General features: G+C 36.1%; 4 protein-coding genes across 6 annotated transcripts; 2 read left to right on the top strand and 2 right to left on the bottom strand.

Annotated features, from left to right (window-relative positions):
* The first annotated feature begins 93 nt into the window (after nt 1-93).
* Nucleotides 94-2,856, top strand: LOC147789170 (uncharacterized). 3 transcript variants are annotated; one of them, XM_087117809.1, is made up of 2 exons: nt 94-231; nt 1,908-2,856. In XM_087117809.1, exon 2 carries the CDS (start codon nt 1,988-1,990, stop codon nt 2,507-2,509), a length of 522 nt encoding a protein of 173 aa, XP_086973935.1. In that variant the 5' UTR covers nt 94-231; nt 1,908-1,987; the 3' UTR covers nt 2,510-2,856. The 3 variants fall into 3 exon arrangements, with proteins under 3 accessions (XP_086973935.1, XP_086973937.1, XP_086973936.1); XM_087117811.1 differs by lacking the exon at nt 94-231 and adding an exon at nt 273-1,177; XM_087117810.1 differs by lacking the exon at nt 94-231 and adding an exon at nt 1,187-1,751.
* Nucleotides 2,857-4,517: 1,661 nt separating this feature from the next.
* Nucleotides 4,518-5,094, bottom strand: LOC147789169 (uncharacterized). The gene has a single exon (XM_087118271.1). It carries the CDS (start codon nt 5,011-5,013, stop codon nt 4,690-4,692), a length of 324 nt encoding a protein of 107 aa, XP_086974397.1. The 5' UTR covers nt 5,014-5,094; the 3' UTR covers nt 4,518-4,689.
* A 4,752-nt stretch (nt 5,095-9,846) lies between these two features.
* On the bottom strand, nt 9,847-12,192 carry LOC111811610 (transcription factor MYC2). Its single transcript, XM_023698545.2, has one exon. The coding sequence runs from the start codon at nt 11,963-11,965 to the stop codon at nt 10,103-10,105; it is 1,863 nt and encodes a 620-aa protein (XP_023554313.2). The 5' UTR covers nt 11,966-12,192; the 3' UTR covers nt 9,847-10,102.
* Nucleotides 12,193-18,470: 6,278 nt separating this feature from the next.
* LOC111776316 (putative ADP-ribosylation factor GTPase-activating protein AGD9) lies at nt 18,471-21,025 on the top strand. The gene is made up of 7 exons (XM_023655739.2): nt 18,471-18,728; nt 18,826-18,944; nt 19,361-19,784; nt 19,884-20,153; nt 20,229-20,354; nt 20,453-20,554; nt 20,628-21,025. Exons 1-7 carry the CDS (start codon nt 18,660-18,662, stop codon nt 20,733-20,735), a joined length of 1,218 nt encoding a protein of 405 aa, XP_023511507.2. The 5' UTR covers nt 18,471-18,659; the 3' UTR covers nt 20,736-21,025.
* Nucleotides 21,026-27,547: the final 6,522 nt, after the last annotated feature.

Genomic DNA, 27,547 nt, shown 5'->3' with positions numbered 1-27,547 from the left:
TCAAAATTAATGATAAAAATATAAAAAAAATAGGAATAAAAACATTATTTTGAAGTATTTTTTAAAATTAATTAAAAAAAAAAAACATTTCGAGCAAATCCTCCGTCGATTACGTGCGTCTCAAAATCATATATCATCGTTCTGGTCTCATTCTCTATATATAGCTTTAGCCTTTCTTCTATCTCCTCCGTGAATAGTTCCAATCAACGCGTGCAGATCTTCATTTACCAGGTATTTATATTGCTTTTCTCTCAATTCCTTTTTCATTTTCTCTATTTTATCTTCTTCAGCTGTAATTTTCCTCAAATTTTTCATTTCTGGATTGATTTTTCCCCTTTTTTCGCCTCCGTCATCCTCCACCCTTAGCTAGATTCAATATTTCTCTTCCTGTTTTTCGTTTTAGTGATTTGATTCAATATTTATTGGCTATCTCGTATTCCCCTTCTCGGTTATTTCTGGATCTTCCTGGTTCTTAGGTTCTTTTTCTGTTTTCAAATCCCAAATGTGAATCCCCAAATTCTAGCTTCTGAATCGGTGAATTTTTTACACAAAAAGCCTCTATTATGGTGTTGAAATGAGGAAGATGTTTGTATTTGGTAGCTATTGGTCAAATTGATGCCCTAATTTCTATTATCTTTTCGCTTTCTCATAGTGAATTATATTCCTATACCTTTCTCTTTTAACATTTTATAATTGGATTCCAAGTTGTTCTGCTACTCTTCCCATATGGAAATGGAAGCTTTTGTAAAAGGAACACAAAAGCCCTGTTTTACTCATATCTACAGCATCTCGTTTATTCTTTAAATTCGAGTATATATTGTTTTGGAAAACAGCCATACATTCAAACTTTACTAACCTAGGTAATAGCACCCCGATAATAGAGCTGACGAAGGGGATGAGCCAAGCTGGGAGTCTACTGGGCGGGGTTCAATTAGCCTTGCCGCCTTCCTTAACAAGCCCTGGAGCCTTCTTTGTGCCGCTTTCCTCATAGAAGCCACTCTGGGTTGACCCCTCAGGCCGAATTCTATGGTCGAGGATGTTGTAATAAGAATGAAAAGGCCTGCATAGTATGAGACATTTGGGGTGTTTCCGAAACGGAACCATGAGGGCTTATGCCCAAAGTAGACAGTCATACAATTATGGAGATATGTGCATGGTTCTGTGCCCTTAACAAATGGTATCAAAGTCTTAGTTCTAATTTAGTTGTGTTAGTGTGCATCGATGGCATGGTCATAGTGTTTTGTGTTCGAGCTTATCGAACAGGTGGTGTGTATCGTGTGAAGAGGACTTGGTCTGATTATGTGATACACTCACCCGGCTGGATGTTTCTTTGTTCAAGGAAAAGATTGTTGTGAATGCAACCGAAGTCCCGCCTTGGCTAGATAAGGGGAAGACCATCCTCATTGATATGTGACCTTTTGGGTGAAACAAAAAATAAAGTCTAGGTGGTTTATGCTTAAAGTAGATAATATCATATTGTTAAATGTTGCATTGTTTCTAGCAGATTGTGTTTCATATCTGTAAGTTGCTCGATTGTTATACTGATGTGCGAATTTCAAGTGCTTGATTTCTAATATTCTATTGAACAGAAACATCTGCATACATGTATGCAGCACGGTGAAGAGAAGTCGAGCGTTTTGTGCGTTTTGTAGTAATAACATCGAATGGTTTGATTTAGCAAAAACTGAAGAAAATTTCTCGTTTTACCAGTTCGGTTATAGCGCCTTTGAACTAGTTGGAACGCTGCGTCGGTTAGCTCGAATCTTTTAGTAGATTGACTCTAAAAGTGTAGTTTATGAACATATTTTGCTTTTTATTGTAATAATCTTTTGTATTTTTGTAGAATCTTGAATTTTGTGTTATATTATTCGTTGTATATTGACAGAACATTCATTTTTGTGTATTAGGTTCGTAGACTGTTGGCAAGTCGTCTGAAAGATAGAGGGTTAGGCGATGAAGCAGTGATTCGAATCTGACCTTCCTCGAAATGGAAATCGTGCAAAATAAGCACGTTGCTGAAGCAGAGAGTAGTTTTCCAATGAAGCTCACAGATCAAGAAAAATACATCAGAATAGACAACGATATCATGACTCGTCGACTGAAAAATCGAGAAAGGCAACGCAGATATAGAGCTCGGAAACGTTTAGAAGAAGAAATAAAGAAGGCTTCAACCATAAAACACCCTACTCAAACAGGAACATATTTTCAACCAAATGGCATTGCGAACAATCCCTTGACTCGAGTTCATTGTAGTCGAAATTGGAAGAAGGAAGCAAGAAGTGTTAGTGTATCAAGAGGGTTAGAAGAAGCCTCTTGTAATAGTTCTAATATGGCTGCAAAATCATCAACCAGTGAGGGTCAAATCCAGTGCCAGCCCTCTAATCCCGAACCACAATCAGAAACACGATCACACTCGGAGCCACCTACCGAACAGCTCGTCTCAGAGACAGCGAAAAAGGTGCTCGGTCGAAGAAATTGGAAAGCAGATGCGAGAAAGAAGAAGAATTAAAGAGCTGAGCTCGAGTTCGCATTCCTAAATTATTGATAACATGTATGACATTATTCTTATGATTTCGCTGTTGTAGTTGGGGATTTTGCTGTGATTTCGTATCGTCTGGAACGAACGTTCAACCGATGACGATGACGATGGCGTTGTATGCATAGGTTGGGTTGAGAAAGAAGGTAGAACTCTCCCGGGTTGAGCGCGATCGGAAGCGTTTTCAAATATGTGTAAGTTTTTATATTAGTTAAAGAGTGATTGGGTAAAAATTCTGGAGGTGTAGATATACATGTTTATTTATCCCTGTTGAATATGGATATCCCTTATATTAATGTCACACAGTTTGTTCATTCTAATTTTATAGCATCTTGCTTGGTTCAATATGTGATCAGCTGTTTGTGTTTGTTTTAGTCTAATGTAAGTCTCCCATGGAGTGCCTATTAGATAATGTTACAGTGAGATCTATCCTAGCAGACACGTTTTAAAAACTTTGAGAGGGAAGTCAAGGAAAGTTCAAAGAAACGATATCTGTTACAAATGATATTGCTGAATGAGTGCTAGCGGGGACTTTGGGCTTGAAGGGGGGATTGATTATGAGATATGAAGAATGAAGCATTTTTTATGAGGTTGTGGAAACTTATCCCTATAGACGTGAAAGCCCAAAGAGGACAATATCGCGGTGGCCTTGGGCTATTAATATGTTTGGGAAACAAATTGTAGACACTAGAAAAAGGCGCAATCAGTTATAGACAAGTTTGGACAATATCGCGGTGGCCTTGGGCTATTAATATGTTTGGGAAACAAATTGTAGACACTAGAAAAAGGCGCAATCAGTTATAGACAAGTTTCTCAAATGTTACGATTGATACCAAATCTATAATGATCCAGTCTTAAGGGAGCTTTTCGTGTAGCCCTATATGAGCATTTAGAATCTATACGAAATCCAGTTGTAGACTGAGATATGCAAACTATTTTCCGTGCTCGTGGTACGAGATATGCAAACTACTTTGGTAGAGCTTTTTATATATTTTTTGTAAGAGACATGGACAACAAAGGAATATGAGTACGAAGAGCTAGAAGAGATCGATATTCACTCTAGAAGAGATCGATATTCACTCATTTAATAATATCTTCCGCCCTTGCCCAACCAAACTATCAAGGAACATGAAAGCATTGTGATTATGACATATTGTTTTGGTCTTGATGTGCTTTGAAAAGGATAGAGATATGATTTGCACTAGACCCCGAAACACATTTGCACTAGAATGTTGATGATAAACCGAGGAACACATTTACTCCTGGATACTGACATCTCAATGCGCGAACATTGATTGATCTTTATGTTTTCTTGTTTCTCGTTTTTGCATAAACATTCCCCGAATTCAGTAGAAATTTCGTAAATAACAAACTCAATTTTTTTTTTAATACTTTTTATTTTTGTTCTTTAATTTTTTCTCAAAAATAGAAACGAAAGTATTATTTTATTATTTTTAACCTAAAAAATGCATAATAAAATTTTCTTATTTTCATTTTAATTTATTTTACAACCAATTGGGATCAGTCCAATAGAATTTTACATTAAAATTGAAATTAATAAAAAGAAAATTAAAAGCAATATAAATTAACTTGTTTTACAAAATAACATATAAAACTAAATTCATTACAATAAAATATTAAATTATTAAAGACACAAAAATGTTATACAAATTTAAATTATATTAAATTAATATATCAATTATTGTTGTATTAATACATCATTTTAAGGTATTCCCCTATAGAAATTTTCAAGTAAGATCATCTAAGGATGTTGGACATTAATATTAATATATATATATATATATATATATGTATATATATATAGATATATGTATATGTATACATATGTGTATATACATATGTATACACATACATATGTATATATATACATCGACGATACTCCTTATACGCTCGATAAGCTAACTCTAGTTTGTATTGGATGGAAAAATCCGTTGTTTGCATTGGTTAAACAAGGGAAAGGTGAACGAGATATTTCTTGTGCCCGATTAGTTTATTATTATTTTCTTTCTTTTGAGTTAAAAATGTGGAAATTCATACCTAAAACATTTAGAACGTTTAGCCAATGAAGTATGAACATTATTAACGAAATATAAACACCGAGAGAAAGAAGAAACGTGGGGAAAAACGAGACCTCAATGGAACCTCCCTTTCTTTTGATCTCTCAACCCCAACTCCTCAAAGCTCCAATTCCTTCTCATCCCGGAGCACCGAATCAACCTCGGTTCTTTCCGGCCACAATCGCTCTGAATACGACGATTCTTAGCCTTCTGGTGCAAAGACGAGGCAATATTGTTGTTGGACTTGATCGACTCATACGACCGAGGTGCGAGTTCGGTCGACCACCGTCGTGATATGTGTAGGCAACACGATTTGCCTACGCTAGACGAGGTCTCGTGAGCTTCATCCTCCCTATCAGATTGGGTCCTTGGAAGGGCTTGGCATGATAGGCAATTCATGTTTACACAATGTTTGTTAAGGGTTTGTTTGTTTATGGAGCTTCCTTTGGAATGTATAGCAAAGAGAGAGATTGGGAGAGATTAAGAGAGAAAGGAGTCATGACTCATGAGATCAAAGCTTGGGTTTTGGGTTGGAATGGTAACAACCAAACTAGTTTTTGTTTGAGTTTCAGTTCATATACCTATCATACCCGATATCTTTGCTTTGACTAACCCTAATTATAGCTCTCACCACAAATAGCTATCCATTTTAAGCTTGGTTTTCATCCCATTTGTCTAAAAAAAAATGCTCGTCACAGGTTCATATTTGTAATAGCTCAAGCCCACTCGTGCCCTATATTGTCTTCTTTGTGCTGTGGGTGCTGTCAGTTTTTTTTGTTTTGGTACAAAGTTTTTGAAAGGGCGTGCTAGGAGAAGTTTAATGTTTTGTTTCCTCACTAACTGATGTGGGATCTCACATTATTGATCTTAAGAGGGTATATTGTAGAAATATGGATAGGATTTAAACCAATATGTAATTTTTAATTTGATTGATTGGCATGGGCTCCATAGTCGAGGACATTGCTAGTCGAGGACATTGCATCTCAACGCTGCAAAACTATGAGTTGAGGATGTTGGATGATGGAAGTCCCACATCGGCTAATTTAGGGAATGATCATGGGGTTTATAAGTGAGGAATACTAACTCTCTTGGAATGAGACCTTTTGGGGAAGCCCAAAGCAAAGCCATGAGAGCTTATGCTCAGAGTGGACAATATCATACCATTGTGGAGGACATTTATAACATCGAGATGATGCAACAGAGTGTCTCAATGCTATAAAGATGAAGGTTGTTCAACAGTTGCTCAGTGTTGTTGATACCCTTTCGACACTGTTCGATGCTCCAAACACGTATGTTTTATGTTGAGACACTACAATAATTTACTAGGTCACGGCGAGATGAGCCGTTTATCATCACGATAGGTGTCAAGTGGAAGTGCAGTGATGTATGCAGTTGAGGCATCCTAACAGACCGGTAGACTTGAACCTTGTTCCTACATGACCCGATCAACTCGATTAGGCACTTGCCATCTATTTTCATTGTTCAACTCTTCGAAGCTCTGCCCTCCCTCTCTATCTATCCAGGGATGGAAGAGCAGAGGCCTTTGGTGTCCCCTCCAGTCAAGAATTGGGGCATCACAATCACTAGCCAATATGTTTTTCTCTCATGTCTTTCTTCGTTCATTGTTCAATATTCTGGTGACTGCAAGTAACCAGAAGAAGGGATATATGATAATCACTGCTCATTTCATTGATGAATCTTAAGTCCTATAGAGTAGGTTTTAAGGTAATTTATATGTCTCGGGTAATTTAGTTTTTTTTATAATTTGTTTAGGATGGTGCTACAAATGAGTGTCTCAATGCTACAAAGATAAAGGTTGAATAATTACTCGTTGTTGCTATCCCCTTTTGACACTGTTCAATACTCCAAGCACATATATTTTTGTTGCGAATGGATAGTGTTGAGACTCTACAACAATTTACTACTGACATGTGAACGGCAAGTAACGAGAAGAAAGGATATATGATAATCATTGTTCATTTCATTAATGAATCTTAAGTCTGTTGAGACTCTACAACAATTTACTACTGACATGTGGACGGCAAGTAACGAGAAGAAAGGATATATGATAATCATTGCTCATTTCATTGACGAATCTTAAGTCCTACATCGTAGAATTTTGGAGGATTGCTTTATGATGCATTGTTAGAGTGGTTTATGATTATACATGTTTACATTAATAATAACTTTAAAGTTTTCATATAATGAATAATATTATATTGAAAATAAAATAATCAAAATTATTATTAGTCACGAGTGTTTATAAAATAAATTTCAACATATATTTACCTCCCATTTAGCTCAATTTTAGTAATTTTACTTTGAACGGTATTAGACCCTCTTTTAACTCGTTTGTAAACTCAACATATACGTTTATAGAGCTTTCTGTTTTCTGTCGTTTTCAATTTAAAAATGATGTCGGCATGAACTTGGTAACGAACTTGATCGATCTAAGTCTCGTGAACTTAGTATAGCCATACAACCCTTCGTCTCGTTATCAATCTTTTTTTTATTGGATGTAAAACTTTTTATTGGATTGTTGTTTGAGGATATAATTGGTTAAAAGTAGAATAGATCATATTTTAAGATAATTTACTGATTTACTTGTTACCATGAATTAAAGAAGAATCTATGATTTACTGGTTTGTTACCATGTAATTCGGATTTGTTACAATACACATCTATAAATACAGTCATGACCCATATAGATCACAGTGTCATTCAACCTAACCTAATTAAATTAATATTGCACATCACATATTCAACGAGGATGATGCATTATCATTATAAAAAAAATTATTTTGTTTGTTTTAGAAGAATATTTAATAAAATTAATCTGAATAAAATTATTAATTATAATTGCTCAAAAATTTCGAGCTAAAAATAATTGAATAATAATAATAATAATAATAATAATTTTTATTATTATTATCGTCGTCGTCCAGAGCGAATTGTGTATGATCTTCTTGTAAAAATATGATTTATAAATAAAGATTAACTATTTTATAATCCAGTCTTAAATGGTACTTCCATTCACATATATCTACATGAACGATTTAGACCAAATTATTTGTAACAATTTTAAAGAGGACTGTCTCCATTGTATTACTCGGATAAGAAACTCAACCTTATTCATATACCAAATTTCTAAATTATTACTTGAACATGATCATTATATATATCAACCCTGTATTATTTAAGATTATACTCATGCTTACTATAAATAACATTAAATTACAAATAAAACATTAAATAATTAAGATTAAATTAATAAAAATATCCTTCGAAACTTTCAAAAGTTTCAATAATACCCTTAAAACTTTGAAATTCGGTCGATTATTGAAAATATGTATACGTTTTTGTTTTCCTAATTTCCGATTTTGTAATAATTACAAATTAGGAAAATGGGTACGTTCATGAATATATTTGGTTTCAGTTGGTCGGGTTTCAAAATTATTTTTAAAGAAAAAAATTGAATTATTTATTTATTTATTTTTCCCTAAAACTAATTAAAGATAACTAAGGATTTATTCTCTACATTAATTATATATATAACTTATATTTAAAAGCAACAATATTGAATTAGGTCATGGGATTATGACAGGGAGGAGAAAATAAAATTTTAAAAATATTTAATGAATTCAAATTTTTAATTTTTTTTTCGATAAAATAGAATTTATTGGTCAGACGATTGACTTAGATACCCATCATTAAAAAAAAAAATGTGTTTAATGAGAAATTTAAAAAGTTATATTACCTTTTTCACATTAAATGATACCCATCATTAAAAAAAAAATGTGTTTAATGAGAAATTTAAAAAGTTATATTACCTTTTTCACATTAAATGAATTTGAATTTGATATCGAAAGATTTCGAAGCTAAAAAGCTGAAATTATGTCTCATGCTTCAAAAGAATAATAAATAACTTATTAAATCAAACTAAAAAAAGAAATATTCGTTCAACAGAAGTGTTCATATGACTAAAGAATAATCGGACTACCGTAAGTTTTTTTTATTTTTTATTATTGGGTTGAATTTAAAAAATAAATAGAAATTGGATCAGTTGGCGGGATAGATCTTTTTATTGTAAGGTCAACCCAACCAACTCGATAATAGAGTTGCAATCCAACCCAACCTTACTGTACTTTTATAACTGATGCTAGTGATACGTGTGACTTGTGAATGTTTGATATTTGAGTTGTATGAGATTTTACGGTAGATAAGTATAATTTTTTAAAACAATTAAAAAAACAACTTAATTCAACCCGACCCGAAAATAAATAATTGAGTTTTGAACTCTATTTGAGTCTATTTAAGTCGCTCGGGTCACTTAAACAAACAATTCATCTCTGGTGAATTTGATTTTAAAGATTAATTGAATATGTTCTGTCACCCACTTTGAGTTGGGCCGCCTTTTTAAATTAAAAGTTCATAAAGGGAATCAACACAAATAAATAAATAAATTATTTTTATTTTTATTGCGTTCTTTTTCAACATTATTTTATTATGATTTGACATTAAATTGTTTAAATCAAATATGCTACACACATTCAGCAAGTTTTATTTCATTTTTGACTCGTGAATGTCGTATTTATTACGCTATATTTCATTTTTCTTTTCTTTTTCTTTTCTTTATTTATTCACAAACATTCATTTTTATCTCTAAATTTTTTTATTTTTAATAAAATTAAATGTTACGTTTCCATTCAACCAATCTAATTTTAAAGAAATTTATGAACAAACTTAACTCATAAATGGTTCGGGTTCAATTGGACTAATCGACATTTTTGGGTCATCATTTTTTTTTTTAATACCCTTAATTAAAATCTCAAAACCGTTAATGCATAACTTATTGAGAATCGAGGATTATTGGGAGTGAGTCTCACATGGGTTAATTTAGTGGAAGATCATGGGTTTATACGTAAGGAATACTATCTTCATTGGTACGAGACCTTTTGGGAAAACACAGAGCAAATCCATGAGAGCTTATACTCAAAGTGGATAATATCATACCATTGTGGAGAGTCGTGATTTCTAACATGGCATCAAAGTCATGCCTTAAACTTAGCCATGTCAATAGAACTGAAATGTGAGCATCGAAGGTGTAGTCAAAAGTGACTAAAGTGTAAACTCGGAGTTGATATGTCCACCGACCAAACAAAACTCATAGCAGTACCCACATAGACACTTAGAGTTGTTACGAGCTAACTACGAAACATTATGAACCAACTATAACCTTTAATGATACAAAGTAAATTAATTAAACTCTTTAATTAATCGAGTTTTATTTGAGTTCACATTTTTTATGGCTTTGTATATATACAATAATTGAAAGTTGTTTTAACTGTTCACGTGAATGGAGCCAAGCAAAGCCACTACCTTCTTCTTTCTTCATGTGAATCATCTACCTAAGAACAAGTAAAGAACAGTGTTTTACAGAGCTTGGTCGGAGCTCTTCTAACCCAACAATGGCTACCGAGTTAGGGAGCTACCGAGCGGCGGCCATTTTCGACGACAGAGCTATCCTGAGCTGCTCCTGAGTGTACAACCGACTGCCCATCTTCACAGTTGCTTGTTGGATCATCAGATCATTCACAACTGAAATGCTCGCATGGCTGATATCCAAATCCAGTTCCTCCAATGCCGCCATCAGCCGTGCAGCGGGATGGTTCTTCTTACTTGATTGGATCCGGATCATTGCGTCCCAGCTGATTATCTTCACGTCGATATCGGTTTCGATGCCATAATTCGATGCTTTTACGTCTTGATCTGAGCTTGATATGAACTTCTTCACTGAATCCAATTGCTTTTGTAGCTCCTCCTTATCTGATTCTGCTGTCTGAAGCTTCCCTTTGAGCTCATTAATGTAAGAAATAGCATCGCCTAGAAGTGAAGCTTTGTCCATTTTTGATACATTTGGAACCACAGCTCTAAGAGCATAGAATCTTTGGTTTAGTTTTTCTCTTCTCTGCCTCTCTGCTTCAACATGATTCAATGGTTCTTCTCTACCATTTGCTGGTTTTCGACCTCGTTTTCGCGGCCGTTTCTCCGGCTCCACCGCTCTATTACTCTCCACCTCACGTATCACCGAAGCTTCGAGGTCGGAGTGATCGGAATCGACAATGCAACCGGTCGATTTCGCAGTGCCAGAGGATGGAAGAATCACACCAGATGTAAAAGAAAGCATCCCCTCTTCGTTACTGGATGTCTTCTTCTTGTTCTCATCGCCGCCGCCGCCACCGCCCAGGTTGCTGGAAGGCAAGATGTTGTCTGTGTTGGGGTGAGAATTCCTCTTGGTGCCACTAAAATTAAGAATCTCCCCGGATTCCGCCTTCAAGCTGCCATTCTCAAACCCAAATTCAGAGAAGTTCAATTCCTTGGGGGTTAAGAAGCTCTGTTTCTGAACCGGCTGCGGCTGCCGGTTACTCTTTTGAGGCGGAGGAGGAACAGAAGAACTTGGAGTTTCAATGGCGCCCTTAATTTCAATGGCGTTTGATAATGGCTCAGTGATCCAAAGCGACGGGTCATTCTCGCCACTAATTGGCCAAGTCTCCGCCTCCAGATTATTGAAATTAAACAAAACCCTAACCCTATTCATCAGCTCAGAGTTCAGGAAAATCAAATCGCTCGACCCTAATTCAACAACGCCGTTCACCAACGGAATACAAACCATTGTTTGCAATCCAAAAATCTGACCCTGACGAGCTCGTTCACAGAACGAGCTCGCAAGCCGATCGGAACCGCTAATCCAAATAGGGTTCGAATCTAAAAACGCTTGTCCCGGTAATCCGACACCCGAGACGAACGATTGAGTCATCGACACCAAGAAGAACCACTCGGTGTCGGTGACGACCTCGTCGACGGCGTCGTCATCGGAGGCAGGGGAACCAGAAATGAGAGAGTTGAGTTCGCGAAGTACCGTCTTCCGGCGCTCTTGCTCTGTTTTTGAGGTGCTCGATTTAGCTTTCTCTTTATCTTCTTCGCCTTTGTAGTATCCATCGCCCCACCCTAAGAGGTTACTACCAGAGTAGTACGAAGATTGCCAGAAGATAGCGTAAGTCCAGCTCTCTTGAGCGCCTTCAATCAACACTTGGAGGCGCTGCATCAGAGTCTCCTGGTTGAAAACCGCCAAGGACGGCGGCGGCGGCGGCGGCGGCTCTTGACCGACGGGTTTACTTGGTTCAATCGCCGTGGAAACAGAGGAATAAAGCGGCTGTGGCTGTGGCTGTGGCTGCGGCAGCGGCGGCGTAACCCATAAGGAACTCAGATCGGTGCTTGTGAACACGTCCATCATCGATGCGTTCTCATCCGCCCAAAGATTCATCGCCTGCGGCAGTCGGTAGTCTGTCATTCCATACACTGATCGGAGTCCAGTGTCGAATCAGATTCGCCGGATTGTCACCGGAGAAGTGGTGAAATTACCGTACGGTTCCCGCGGCTAAGCTGATAGAGGCAGAAAATAAATGGTGCTAGGGATTGGAGGGAGACAAAATTTGGGCTGCGTCTGATATTATCATTTATTTTAGTTGAATTTTAGTTTAGAGAGAGAAAATAAAATGTACGACCAAAGGCAAGTGGAGGAGAGAGACGTATAGCAGCCGGCTAACGAACAAATAACTCGAACCAATTCAATCCAAAACATTTATGGTTAGGTTGCTCAAACCCGCTACTATTATGTGAGATTTCACAATCTACTCGAGACCCAGCATCATCACTGGCACTCGTTCCCCTTTCCAGTCTATGTGGGACCCCCAATCCACCCCCTTCGAGCCTCGAGGCCCAGCGTTCTCTTTAGAGCTTAACTTCCTCGTTGGTACATTGCCCGAACCCAGTTTGATACCATTTGTAACATCTCAAGCTCATCGCTAATAGATATTGTCTTATTTGAATATTCCCTTCCGCACCTCCCAATGTTTTGAAACGTGTTTTTTAAGGATAGGTTTTCACGTTGTTATAAAAAATGTTTCGTTCCCTTCTCTAATCGACGTGGAATCTTGCAAACTAGCCTAATTCAATATACAAACACTTCAAGATGGGTTGGAATTACTTGGCATCCTACGAGGCAGTCTTCATTTGGAGTGGATGAATGACATTAATGCGATGAAACACGCGCTCTTACGTTGATTGGTCTGTTATGTTTCTGGAGATTCTGTTGTTGGTGTTATGGTGACCTTATACACGTGGCAGGTTCCAATTGGAGACCGTGATGAAATTTCGTCAAACAAGGCCTCACCCAAGTGTTCCCTCTGTCACTGTTCATAACTTTACCAACTCAAAAACATTACACCTGATCTGTTCAATAATTAAACCCGTAAATAAATACATAAATAAATAAATAAATAAATAATAAACTTGGTTTAATGAAATTCCAATTCCCACCTACTTCCTAAGAAGCAAACAATTTCAAATCTAAATTTATTTAAATATTATCACATTTAAATTACTTTTTGAATTAAAATTATTATCCTAAATTATAATTTAAGTAACTTGAATTTATCGTTTCTTAAAAAATAATATTAAATTGAATTATAATGTAAAGTTGAAATGGACGATGCGGTGAAGAACGTGTTAAAAGAGCTTAATCATTTACAATAATGGTGTGTTTTTTTTTGACATTAGTACGTGATTGTTGTCAAATGATACTCTTAATCTAATTTGGCAGTGAAAGTAAGTTACGTGGGTTTGACAATGCTAATGAGAGCGATATCACGACAGATCTAATGATATGTTTGTTGGCTCGAGACTTTTTTGTCCTTTTTTTGTATCGGCAAATAATAGTATGTATGTATGGTCGTTTGGACCTCACTCAAAAGCCCTTCAAATGGTTATACCATATTAAATATTAGCATATGTATGGCCGATTGGACCTTGACCGAAGACCCTTCTAATAGGTTGTCTACTGCTCATCTCCTTTTCAGTGTGATTCGATAGGTCTCTTCCAGAATCAGATCCCCTTGTTTGAATTGATCGACCATTTCTTTGAACGCTCGGTTATTTAAACTCTCCGAACCAATTTCGGACCTACAAATTAAGGGTTGATTTGGATGAATTTTAAATTTATTTCTAGAAAAGAAAAATGAAAATATATAAATAAATATATAAATAAATGAATTAGGGACAGTGGAATAGGAGAAGCAAACATGGATGACGAGCTATGGGTTTCACGTAATACAGCCAAAAAAGGTAATTGTCTTTTCTTTCTTAAAAAATTAAAAAAAGAAAAAAGAATTATTATTATTATTTTGAAAATAAATATTTATTTAATTATTTTCGAGTTGAAATTACACGTTTTTCATGCTGATAGGGTTTCTCTAATCCACGTCATCCTTGCCTTCTTCTCTTATTATTATTATTATTTTAGGTTAAATTAATAAATAAAATATCGTCCAAAAAAATATTTTTAAAATTTTAAATTTTTTTGAAAATTTTGAAAATTATATATTATATTTGAAGATATTTTTTTTAATAAAATATTAAAAATTTCCATGTAAAATTAAAAATAAGAGTATTTTCGATTTTTTTTTCTAGTTTAGACTCGGTTTGATTTTTAGTTTACTTTAACGAAGGTCGTTGAATTTTTTTTTACCATGATTTTCACATATTTTTACTTTGATTTTCACATTTTCCTAATCCTTTTAAAACTTCTGAAAATATTGGATGATAATTGAATAATAGATCGAAGAAACTTTTAGTTTTACAAAGAACAAGGCATTAGACGATTCTTGATTGCACCATACTCGCCTCAACAAAATGGTGTGGTCGAGAGAAAAATCGAATTATTCTTGGCATGGTCTAGTTGATGATAAAGAGTAAAGAAATGTCGTAGGAGTTTCGTGCTGATGTAATATTTTGTACGATTTATGTGTAGAATCAGTGTCTTCATGTGGAATTGGGAGACCAGACACCGCAAGAAACACGGAGCGAACAAAAGCCTGCAGTGTCTCATTTAAAAGTGTTCGGAAGTGTAGCCTATATGCATGTATTGGATCAAAGAAGAACAAAGTTAGATGACAAAAGTAAAAGGTACATCTTCATCGGCTAAATAGGTGAAAAACTCGTCTTATTCCATGTGGAAACTATACTTCACAAAGAACCATAAACAGCTTGTCATGGTGCATCGCTAGCCAACCAAGTCGCTCACCTTGTGTTGAGTTCATGGCCCTTTGCGTAGTGGAGAGTCAACCACATTGACTCACCAACCGTAGGTTAGTATCGTTGTTGAAAACCTCAACAAATGGGCTAAGATAGAGTCACTAGCCAATTCGAGTGACTAAGCCAATTTGAGCTGACTCGAAAGACGCTTAGACAATGTAGCAGTGGGAGTTAGACACCAGCCTCAAATGCTTTTTACACATGTCGACATTTCCTACTTGTAGATTCTAGATTGCTTCCCCTCGTCTCGATAATGGAAGACAGATGGGATAAGAGACATGTTACGTATATGAGTGTGGTCTAACTCACTTGAAAAAAGCTTGGTTAGGCAGACCACACCACCTCAGCTCGTATTAGGAATCAAGGGTGGAGATCTTCCATCTAGGCTTCGACAAGAAAAGAGAGAAAACAAAAGAAGATAAACAAACCTACTACTCGTCCATGGTGAGTTATAACTTCAAGCAAAAAAAAAAAGTAGGAGCCTAGTTATTAGGTCATTGGATCAACTTCCATCTACGCTCCTCAAGTGTAGAGGCAAATCACCACCTCTCAAAAGGCACGACAGCGATTTCGTTAATTATGACTCGAGCTCGAGGTACCAAGCTAGCTCATCATGAGGATAACCGTTTAAAGGCTCCCAAGCCAAGGATGAGGACCAAACGACCCATCAAGCTTGCAAATCCAGAGAAGGAAAGGAACGTTGCCAAAGAATGTGAAATGTATTCAACATGGTATCTTACACTAGTATGAGTAGATACGACGTGCAGGTACTCAAGAGATGATTTGACTCATCCATGCCAACATCATACATACCCGACCGGTCAAATCTTCTCACCAACAATATATATTATTTTTATTAAAAGGAACTATTATTACATCCTAACGCTATTCTATCAAACAAAACAAGTTTATATCACTAAATCTCATCAAAACGTACGTAACATAAGAAAATAATTAGTGATAGAGTCGATAATTTGAAACCTGTTCGAGCGAGGGCAATTATACGCTCGAGGACTAAAATAGTAACTTAACAAAAATAATAATTAATGAAAGGGGTTAGTGCAAGCTTTGGATTCAAGCAAAATAAATAAATTAATTATAAAAAAAATACAAATTATGAGGGCCATACATTTGTGGGCCATAGTTGATGGGCCTCTTCCTTGGCCTCAATTTTCATTTTCAACCATCATTGCACTCAATTATTTGCCTTATCTCTTTCATTTACATTTTTATATTTTTTTTTTAATGTTTTTTAATGTCACATGCTTTAAAAATAATTTAATATCCCAAATAATAATAATAATAAATAATAATAAATAGTGGTTTTGTTTGGATAGCATGAGACAAAAAACAAAACACTTGCCTACCTAGTTAAGGTTAAATTTCATGGTTTTCTCCAATATGGTAAACAAGATTTGGTGTCTTGTCATTCTTATAGATTGCCATTTTATTTGTCATGGCAACGAGATAGCGATTGTGCAACACTTGTTCTAACCCATCCAACAAATCGACCCAACCATGCAAGATTTGGACTTTGCGAGCAATAATGGTGTATGCTCGAGATTCGAGTCACGTTTGAGAGAAATGTTCTTAGAAAACGCGAGTGAGGAAATGCGTATAACTACAATTTTGCTAACGTATAACCCGAGTAAAGGGATGTGACTACAGTGAATGTGGTTTCATTTTGATAATATTTATGGAGGAGATTCAACCGTTAGAGGAGCTGAAACAAGTAGAGTTAAAGGTACTCACTGAAACTTTCTCCGTATTTCTTCAACGTAAATTTTCTCAACCCTTAGTTTTATTTAATTCTAAATAAATTCAAAGTCGATTCATTCCCAACAATTTCATAACTCTCTTACTATGACGAGACGTTCATAATTCTTGCACATGAGTGTATCTACGTATCCAATGTAATGAAATTATCAGCAATTCTTGTTGTCGTATTAGTAGCTTCATTGACATTTACTTCATTTGAACAAATACTCGTAGAAGTAACCACCTTTGATCTCTTTAGAATAACGTTCAAATCAACATACTTCAATATATGTGCTCGATGTCTCCAAATATTTGAATTAATATTTGTGAGAGGTCCAATATTTGAAAATAACATAAAACAACTAAATCAAAAAGAATATTGCCACGTGGATGGCTGGCTTTTAGGGCCAGTATGGGCCGTACATTAGGGCTTTTGGCCGGCCCACGATCCTTTTTATTTATTTAATATTATATATATATATATAATTATTTTTGTCGTAATCGATAGGGACAAAAGAATTTAAATTCGTATGCCTCAGAATGGACGATCTTGTCTGGCTGTAAAGTTAATAAAGATAAGATGGGAAGTCATCATCCTATAAAGTAAAGAAAATTAAATTAAATACTAAAAATTAAAAAATTAAAAAAAACTCTTAAATCTCATGATAAGTCATTATCATATGAATATAGTTTATATTATTAATTAAATGTTAAATTAATAAAAATATATTGAATTTTACCGTCTAAATATAAAAAGTTTAGAGATAATCTATGAGCTACATTTTTTAAATAAAGGTAAATAATGTTAATGCTATTTTAAAATTTTTGAAATAAATTATTGGTAATATATATATTTTTTTAAATTTAAGAATATTTTCTTTTAGATAAAATACAAAGTTTATGTTGAACGAAAATATCCATTTTGTAAATATAATTCTATTTTTTAATTATTTTCTAGAGAGTTATTTATTAAAAGAAAATTATATAAAAAATGCCCAATTACCACCGTGACCATCTGAAGCTCTAAGTTGTGTTTTCTTTTGGGCCTTATGAAAAGCCCAACGAAAAATATAACCCAACTTGTCTGGACTCAGGCCCAAAAAGTATTTTTTATTAATTTTTTCCTAAAATTAATTATAAAATTTAAAATCCTTCCAAATTTTCCAATGATTTAAAAAAATAATCATTCTTAAAAAAAAAAATTATAATATTAAAACTATCACGGGAGTAGAAATCTATAAGAATTATAAAAAAAAGTTGAGACCTTAAACAGTGTGCCGATAATTAGGACAAACATCACCATTTTCTTCAACTCACCGTGCACGCCCGTTCAAGGTCCCAATTTTTTTTACAACAAAGCAATTGATTTGTACTATGAAGTTCGAAGTTTCAACCCCATGTGATTCAGGTACCGAAAATAAATAAATAAAATAGTTTAAACATGTAATCTTAAAAGGGTTGAGAACTGGAGAGACCAAATATAGGTCAACAGGCCTAAATTCTTGAAAAAAAGGTGAATTAAAAGTTAAAAAATCCCCTTAATACTACATTTAATTTTTTTAAAGATAAAAATAATATTTTTATTAATTCGGTTGAAATAATTAAATAAAAAAAATAAAAAAGTCCCAACAATTGGGATGTCTCGTGTCGGACTTGCAAGGTCAACGGTAAATCGACTTCAAGTTTTAACCTAACGCGTAACGGTAACTTACTAGAAAGTAACTTCGTTTTCAGGGTAAAAAAAAAAGTTACCAAATTGAACTGAAATTTATAAGCAGACGGAGATGGGTACAAATGAACTACCTCTCTCAACTACCGTTGAAAAACATTTCTAAATTCCCAAACAGCCCCCGGTTCAACCTGAACCTTAAAGGGCAATTTCGTCATAAAAAAATATATGAAACGTACGGTACCGCCATTAACATGCTAATAAAAGCTGCGTCTATGGCAGAAAGGAAGAGAACCGTAAGATCTCAAATTCCCAAAAATTCAATTAGTGGTTTCCGTTTCATCTCTCTTCCTCTCTCCTCCCTCTCCTTAATCCCCTAATCTTCTTCCTCCAGAGAGAAATCCAGTTCAATTTCGAGTTTCCATCTCTCTTTCTCTGTTTCTCTCTTCCGTTCTCTCCGGCTTCAATGGCGTCTGATAGCTTCACCGACAAGAACGCGGTTTTCAGGAGGTTGAAGGCCAAGCCTGAGAACAAGGTGAGTGACTTGATCTTGACATTTTGGGGGTTTTCGGATCGGAGTTGAGTTGGTTTTTGTTTTTTTTTTTTTTTTTTTTGTTTTTTTTTTTGTTCAGATCTGTTTCGATTGTAATGCGAAGAACCCTACTTGGGCGTCGGTTACGTTTGGGATCTTCCTTTGCATTGATTGCTCCGCCGTTCATCGGAGCCTCGGCGTTCATATAAGCTTCGTCAGGTTTTGTTCAATCTTTCTAAACCTTCGTTTTCGTTCATCCGCGTTATTGTTCCATGGATCTTCATTTTTGTTCCTCCTAATTTGGGGATTAGGTCAACCTTCAAATGGCTGGTTTTACGAATTTCATATCCGATCTATGAACTATGTTCTAATAGATTCTTGAATTTTCAAATTTGTGGGTTGAAATTATGAGTAGATACGGAAAGTTCGTTAGACCTAGTAATTTTTGTTCTCGGTGATGGTATCATACTGAATTCTAAGATGAAAGTAAAATATAAACCAAAATAGAACGAATATGGAAATTCAAACATAAGTCAAATTTTCAAACTCATTGTCTGACTTTTGATTAATAAGAATTCAATGTGTTAAACCAAAGAGAGAAAACACAGTAATTGATGAACCACATTGTTAAATAGGTCAACGAATTTGGACTCATGGTCAACGGAGCAGCTGAAAATGATGAGCTACGGCGGAAACAACCGTGCTCAGGTGTTCTTCAAGCAGCACGGCTGGAGTGACGATGGCAAAATTGAAGCCAAATACACTTCCAGAGCTGCAGAATTGTACAAACAAACCCTTTCTAAAGAGATTGCTAAAACCATGGCTGAAGAACCCACCCTTCCCTCGTCCACTGTTTCATCTCTCTCCAATGGCAATGGCAATAGCAATAGCAATAGCAATGGCAATGGCCTCTCCTTCATCAAAACCACTAAACAAGAAGCCCCTGAAATCGTCCATTCTTCTCCAAAAGCCTCTCATTCTGTTGTTATAAAAAAACCCCTCGGTGCCAAAAAGATGGGCAAGACTGGTGGACTTGGCGCTCGGAAGCTTACCTCTAAGGTTACGGTTACTCTGTCTCGAAATGAATTGAATTCCCTCTGTTTTTTGGGGTTGTTGGGTTTGATTTTTTTTTTTTAAATGATTGTATTGTGAATGCAGCCAACTGAGAATTTGTATGATCAGAAACCGGAAGACCCCCCGACACCAGTTTCGTCGTCGGTGACGAATGGTACTACGGTCTCGTCTTCGGTTTCTCGATTCGATTATGTTGAGAATTCACAATCTTCTGAGGTGAACTCCAATGGGTCCCCTGTGTTGGGGCATGTTGCTCCACCAAAAGCCTCCAGCTTCTTTTCTGAATTTGGAATGGACCCTCACAATGGTGGTGGGTATTCAAAGAAATCAAGCTCAAATTCCACCAAAATCCAGGTTAAAACACACCAAAATGCCTTCAAACTTGTGCCGAACAGGAACGAATGCTCATCGATGTGTATGAATTTGCAGGTGGAGGAAACTGAAGAAGCGAGGAAGAAGTTCTCAAATGCAAAATCCATTTCGTCTGCTCAATTCTTTGGCGATCAGAACAAATCTGCCGAGTCCAATGCCAAGGCTTCGTTGAAGAAGTTTTCAGTACGAAGTTTTTGTTGTCGTTGTTGTTGTTGTGTTTGATTTGGTTCTAAATTGTTGAGTTGAATGAACTGAATGGGACTTTTGTTTGTGGAATCTAGAGTTCATCGGCGATCTCGAGTGCCGATCTGTTCGGGCAGGGCATGGATGATTCGACTCTGGATCTCGCTGCAAACGAGTTCATCAGTCGGATTTCTTTACAGGTATACGATCTAGAATCGATTAAGAAGAACATTAAAAGGGTTGGTGTGTGAGCTTTTTTTGAATCTGATGCAGGCTTCGCAGGATATATCTTCGTTGAAGAACATGGCGGGGGAGACAGGGAGGAAGCTGAGCTCCTTGGCATCAACGTTGATTACTGATATTCAAGACAGGATTCTTTGATTTCAAACTCCATGGACATATGGGGACTGCAAATTACTACACTATTATTCTCAGAAGAACTTTGTTTTTTTTTTTTCTTTTGCAAATTACCAATTATATATATATTTTTCCCACATAGTGTTTTTTCATTTTTATTTTTTAGTTCAACCATATTTGGAGTCGTGGATGATCGATGACATATGCCTAAACCAGCTGAACTATGTACCTTTTTACTTAGCAAAGAATTGTGCATTACAAATTATTGTTGTTATTGTTTTCGAAACATTAATAAACTTGTTCTTCCTTGTAAAGCTTCTCTACTTTCTCTAGACATCCCTCGTAATAAAGTTTTTGTATTCCAAACAATCTAAGTAAAGTTTAGTAGTTCATATAAATTGTCGTGTAATCTCTTTTTAATTGTACTTATTACTAAAGGAGTGAGTGTTTCTCACAGAAGAGTTGAGTACATCAATATGATACTAGATCAAAGTTGGTATAGGTAGTTCGATCTGCAAGTTATGTGTTAAAAACTAGGTTGTTTGGTATTTTACTAAGCACTGGCAACACAATGTGTGATCTTCAAGTCGTTAGAGGAATCAAGAAACTCAACAACAATAACTATAACACGTGGGCAATATGCATGATGTCCTATTTAAAAGGACATGATCTTTGGGAGATCGTTGAAAGAAGCAAACACGAGCTCTTATCAATCTTACAATGCAACATAACGATTGCTTAGTACTTCCATAGGATTAAGTCGATTTGTCGGAAGATTACTAAACTAGATCCAAAATCTGTCATTTGAGAAGCTTGAATGAAGATGATAATCATCAATGGATTGCGACCAGAATGTAGAAACTTCGTTTTTTGTTGTACAAGGATGGCCCACTCAATCATTATGGTGATGGTGGGGAGAACATATCGATTATGAGAATGACTAGAACATTGATTTAGAATTCTCAAACCAAATGACCGGTGATCAGAGAAAACTGCGAGACAAGAACTAATCAATATCATGGATTTAGGATGCTCAACCAACAAAAAGTAGTTACTGATTGTTCAGATCGACAACACAACGACATAATGTTCATCATGTACCGGGTATAAAGAACTTGTAGTTAGTGTCACAACTAACAACATCATGCAACTATGTCTTGTTTGGGTCGAAAAATATAAAAGTCTATGAATATGTTAAGATATTGGGAAAGCCAACGATGGAAGGGCGAAGAGTGGAGTCCATCTACATGCTATTTACAGAGTCTCCCTATGTAGACAAGACTCGAAAGATAGTAGATATATGACATGTAAAGTTGGGACATGTTGACTATCACAAGTTGAAGGTGATTATGGAAAAATCCATGCTCAAATGCTTATTTGAACTTGAAGTCAAAACATATATTATTTGCACCGGATGTCAGTGTGTAAAGCTCATCAATTACCATACAAAGTCAAATTTCAGAGCAAAGAAACCATTAGAACTAATTCACTCTAACTTTTTCGGTTTAGTCAAGCAAACATCAATCAGTGGAATGCGGTACATATCAACGTTCATTGACGACTATTCGAGATATGTGAATTTTCATTCAAAATGACGATCAAAGGAGAAGTAAGATCGTTACCTACGCTTAGACAATGATATAAAATACACATTAAATAAGTTCGATCAATACTTACACAAGTGCGGAATACGTCATCAGTTTACATGTGCCAACACGCCACAACAAAATAGTGTAGTAGGAAAAAAAAAAAAAAGAACAGACATTTTGCAGAGATTTGTTGAAGCATACTACATGTGAAGAATGTTCCAAGAAAATTTTGGGCTGAAGCTATGCAAACTGCTAGCCATATGATCAACAAGCTTCCCCACCCCGTCAAGATTAGGTTTCATCTCACCATTTGATATATTATGGAACATGAAACCTATAATTAACTACTTCCAAGTATTTGTACTTCATCATCTATGTAGCACGTTTGACAAGAAAGCAACACTTCAAGAGATTAGTTTTCGATGAAGCATCTTCGTGGTAGTCCTCGCAAAAGAAAGTCTTACTAGACTCGACCAACATTGAAGACATTCTACAACGGAAGATAAGAGAGCAAACTTCACACACTTTGATCAAGTGTTGTTGTGTTTGAAGATCCAAATGACACTGGTATTAGTGAGCAAGAAGTGACTCAACCAAAGTGAACTCGGTGAAAAAGAAAAAAAAACAAGCACATCAACAACCTAGTGGGTTCTTGCGCATGTACGTGGACCGTGTGTATACATGTTAGAAGTAGCGCCTAAGGTCATTCTTGAATCGATTTGAAATTCTACTACAGGCTTATAGGTAACGACTAGATCACACGTTCGAAGTAAGATTAAAAAAAAGCTCTTATTTATTTATTCCAAGTGAAACTACAAGAAGAGCTCACATTTGAACATCCCAATATGGTAACCATTCCCCATCTTTATTATTTATTTTATTTTGAACATGGATGCTCCTTTTTATTCTTCATGATATTATTTACTATATGTTCATATGGTAGTGCTGAAAACATGTTTCTCATGGTGCATACCCACTGTGGCCATAGCCGTGTTCGCCGTACTCCTCATGCTTACCTCCGCCATATCCTCCATAGTTTCTTCCATCGTATCCGTCATGTTTATATTTGTCATATTCCTCGTGTTTACCTCCACCGTATTCCTCATACTTACTTCCGTATCCTCCGTAGTTTCTTCCATCATATCCTTCATGTTTATCTTTGTCGTATTCCTCATGCTTATATCCGCCGTATCCCCCATAGTTTCCTCCGCCGTATCCCCCATAGTTTCTTCCATCGTATCCCTCGTGCTTATCTTTGCCGTATTCCTCATGCTTATATCCGCCGTATCTCCCATAGTTTCCTCCATAATATTCCTCGTGTTTACCTCCGCCGTATCCTCCATAGTTTCCACCATAATATCCCTCGTGTTTTCCTCCATCATATCCATATCGATTCCCATAATTTTCAACACCATATCCTTCATAAGAACTTGTCAAACTTCTGGCTGCAGAACAAATTCCTATAACAAAGAAAAGAAAGAACACAAGAGAAGAAAGTTTATGGGAAGCCATTTGCAAGTGCATGTGAATGCTTGGAGTGGAAAGGGTGGGAGACTAAATAGGTATATATAAGGAGAGCATGGGGCCTAAATATCACTACCTCACTCAATACACGCAAAAGGCAGAAAATGGGTTTGGCCCAAAATCTACGTTTAGGGCTACCAATCTTATACACATGATTTTGCACCTCACCTTCTCCGTAGCTCTCATTGTGATATTCTAAGTTATATGAACAATACCAAATTTCTTTTCTGAACTATTTTCTTCAAATCAAAGCATAATTTAGTCATTCAAATCTGCATGCATCTGCACATTTGCTTCATATTTCTTATTTTTATTGCTATTTACCCATTTTAGTTAATCAATCATCCCAAGTAGTATGTATATATCAATGTCTAATTTAACACTTTTTGTGTTGATATGTCAATGTCTATGCTATGTCTTTTAAAGCACTTGTTCATCCTTTAAACTCAATCTTGTGTGTTAATTCTAAGCGGGTTATTAACGTCTAACTTGGATCATGCTTATGCTTGAGATGATGTTAGGTTAATATATTTTTTTCTACTAATAAGAAATAAAAAATATATAAACTTTTTCGTGTTAAAGAGGCAAGCGATACTTGTAGGGATCACTAGGAAAATCTAGCGTGTGAGCATATTGTACCCTAGGTGGCTGGAATATGTATGATTAGAACATAAAAGGAACAATTTGGATAATTACTACATGTACATGATAAAATTATGAAATTGTCTTTGAAACAAAGGAATTGAGAAACATGCTTATTTTAATGTCTTCTACCAATGGAGGAAGGGATATTTTGATTTGTGCTCTGGACGATTGATGGATGTTATCTCCCAGCTTGTTTGATTGTTTGTATGATTTATGTTATGGTTTTCATGCATTAAGGCTTGGTAAGAATACCTTCTTAATAACATATGTGAACGAATAGACATGATACACTCGTTAGAAATTGTTGATAGACACATTATTCTAGTAGAGCATGCATTAAGATCACAATCAAGAGTAGGGCGCTATACATAGTGCAGTTTACATGTAGAATTGAGGTTTATACCTATGTGCATCCAGGGATTGGCTAAGCTGAGAAGCTAACCTAGAACGACCTGGAATTGAGAAAATGGAAATTAAACTACATGAATACCCCTAAGAATCTAGTAGACCACAGTGTATTAACATGATTTAAGTAGCCTACAGGATCACGAAACTAGTTGAGCTACTATTGAGTGTAGAATAGGAACAAGGTCGACGCTCTAATCCCATGAAACCAGTTCTTAAGGACTAGGGACTACATAGGTAGTTAGTTCAAGACATGAACACTATTGAGTGTAGAAACAGGTGAACTTGTAAACCAGTCCTTGTTGGGCTAGGGACTACACGGGTAGGTGTCAAGATGAAAGCCCCTGTTGAGAGTAGAAATGAGTCAAGGTCAATGATGCAACTTTGTAAACCGCTCTTGGAATAGATCAAAGACTATGCGGGTAGGTGGTTTAGCATGAACAACTTCTATTGAGTGTAGAAACAGTCAAGGCCGAAGCCGTGACACTATAAACCAGTCTTGATGAGGGGCTAGGGACTACACAGGTAGATGAATAATGAGGAACCACTTGGAACATCGTTTAGATCAAAGGATAGCCGTGGAAACCTACTAGAAGAAGGAAGCGATGAGAGCTACAAGTAGGTTGCTTACTGAGTATATTTTTATACTCATACCTTTTTCCTTTCTTTTTTCAAGTAACGTTTGAGGTGGGGAGATGCTCAAGAGCTGCTTTATCACAGAGGGGTGTCGACCTGGGGAGTCAGTCAGTTGTATTCTTTTTTAGTTGATTTTGTATTTTTATGTAACCCATACCTCTTTTCCCCGTTTGTAAATAGGTTTGACAGTGACATTGTATGTCTTTTGAAATCATGCGAAATTTTACTGCACTTTCCACATTTTCAAAATGTTTTGCTTTATTTTGATGTTGTTTTGTTTGTATTTGATTTTGTCTTTCGTCGCAGTCCAATTTCTCTAAATCTCGAAAATTAGATTGTAACAGATTGGTATTAGAAAATTAGATCGTAACAGATTGGTAACGTTATACTTATGAAGCATAAGACAAAGTAGAACTCTATCTTCACACAAGAGTGTAACGCCATACTTTTGAAGCATGCTCAAACAGAGATAGAGAGATGCTAGATAACGTGATTTTGGAAACTACTTGAAGATTAGTGAGATGGTGATTATACACAAGCAAGGAAAGCAGAAGACATAATGTGTCTTAGAGAAAACCCTAGACATAGAGAAAATATCCTCAGAGCTTGAGGAAGGCTAGCTACCAAACAGGAGTTTGTAGAGAGTTTCATAGGATCCTTTACAAGAACTTGAGAGATGCACATGCACGAGTCAGTATGAGATATCACTACGAAAGGAAAGGAAGCGTGACTTGATCAACCATAAAACACTGCAAGAGATGGCTTAGGTGAATGTAGAGGACTTACGCAAGGAACCTTTGCCTTCAAAAGAGCCTGCATTTAGCTTGGGTGAGTATTAGTACTCAGGTGAGCTACATGACAAGTTACCTCGTTGTGAGGAAAGACCTATGTTGGCCAATTGAGAGGTAATTACGAGACCATTCTTGGTGAAGTAGTAGGATTGTAAGGGTCTCGAAAAGTTTAGGACACCTCTTATGAGGATCAAGGGGAGAGATATAGCAAAGACAACTACTAGGAGCAATCACGAGGAAGGAAGGATTATTGATAAGTCTTTTGACCTGATCAATGTGTTGCTAAGGTTTAGGTTTGCACGGTGGACTTGGCGATTACAGTGAGTTTCGTATCCCTCATCCGATAATGTTTAAGTATCAATTTCCATTCCAATGGAGTCTACGAAATTGCGGAGTGCAGAGATGCTAAAACTAGGCGCCATTTTGATGCCCAGCGTAGAAAGGGCATAAACTTGGCGCAATCAAAAGACGCATCCACAAGCGCCACATTTCGCTCCACCTTCTATTTGTTGCTGCGAAGTAGAGGCAGAAGGTCCCTCTTAATGAACTTCAACATCTTTTTAATTTCTTCATTCTAATTCGGAATGATACTCTCCTGCAAATCTTTCACCTGCCTTGTGCGTGGGATCCTTCCAATTTTTGTTTTACAGAACACCCATTTCGTTGATGGCTATGAATTTTACTTAGCTGCAAAGACATGCGTAATCCATCGGCCATAGTCCAAGGAAATGGCTCCGTTTTCGATTCTGTTCCTCAATGGGGGTATTACAGAAGGTTAGCACATAGGTTTTACAGGACCTCTGCATCGCTTACACCAGGAACCAAGAAGGGCAAGTCTTTGTTGGGACACCAGCATGCGAACAAAGTTTATATGAACTTAAGAAAAGATTGATGACTGCATTAGTCCTCCTAGTACCAGATGGAATAGACAATCTTGTAGCGTATAGAGACACCCCAAGTAAGGGTTTAGAGTGCGTGCTCATTTAGAAGGGTAAGTAGCTTATGTTTCAAAGCAGCTGAAGGAGCACGAACGATATTACCCTACTTATGACAATGAATTAGTAGCGTAGTGTTTGCCTCGATGACGTGGCGACATTACCTGTAAGGAGGAAAAAAAATGCAAGTATACACTGACCTCAAGAGTCTCAAGTACCATATACGGAATGGATTGAATACGAGATGGAGAAGATGGTTGAAATTGAGAAAGACATCGAGACTCTGTATCAAAAGACCAAAGTTGTAGTGA

The sequence above is a fragment of the Cucurbita pepo genome, chromosome 15 (genome assembly GCF_057944985.1).
Source record: "Cucurbita pepo subsp. pepo isolate OVF chromosome 15, ASM5794498v1, whole genome shotgun sequence".
NCBI lineage: Eukaryota > Viridiplantae > Streptophyta > Magnoliopsida > Cucurbitales > Cucurbitaceae > Cucurbita > Cucurbita pepo.
Note: the sequence above shows the minus strand (reverse complement) of the source record. Positions and strands in the feature narration are given on the sequence as shown.

Excerpts from the sequence above, each read along its gene's own strand:
- LOC147789170 (XM_087117809.1), top strand. The coding sequence starts at position 1,988 with ATGGAAATCGTGCAAAATAAGCACGTTGCTGAAGCAGAGAGTAGTTTT.
- LOC147789169 (XM_087118271.1), bottom strand. The coding sequence starts at position 5,013 with ATGAATTGCCTATCATGCCAAGCCCTTCCAAGGACCCAATCTGATAGG.
- LOC111811610 (XM_023698545.2), bottom strand. The coding sequence starts at position 11,965 with ATGACAGACTACCGACTGCCGCAGGCGATGAATCTTTGGGCGGATGAG.
- LOC111776316 (XM_023655739.2), top strand. The coding sequence starts at position 18,660 with ATGGCGTCTGATAGCTTCACCGACAAGAACGCGGTTTTCAGGAGGTTG. Across the intron at positions 19,785-19,883 it reads CTCGGAAGCTTACCTCTAAG|CCAACTGAGAATTTGTATGA; the intron begins GTTACGGTTACT and ends TTGTGAATGCAG. Across the intron at positions 20,154-20,228 it reads CAAATTCCACCAAAATCCAG|GTGGAGGAAACTGAAGAAGC; the intron begins GTTAAAACACAC and ends ATGAATTTGCAG.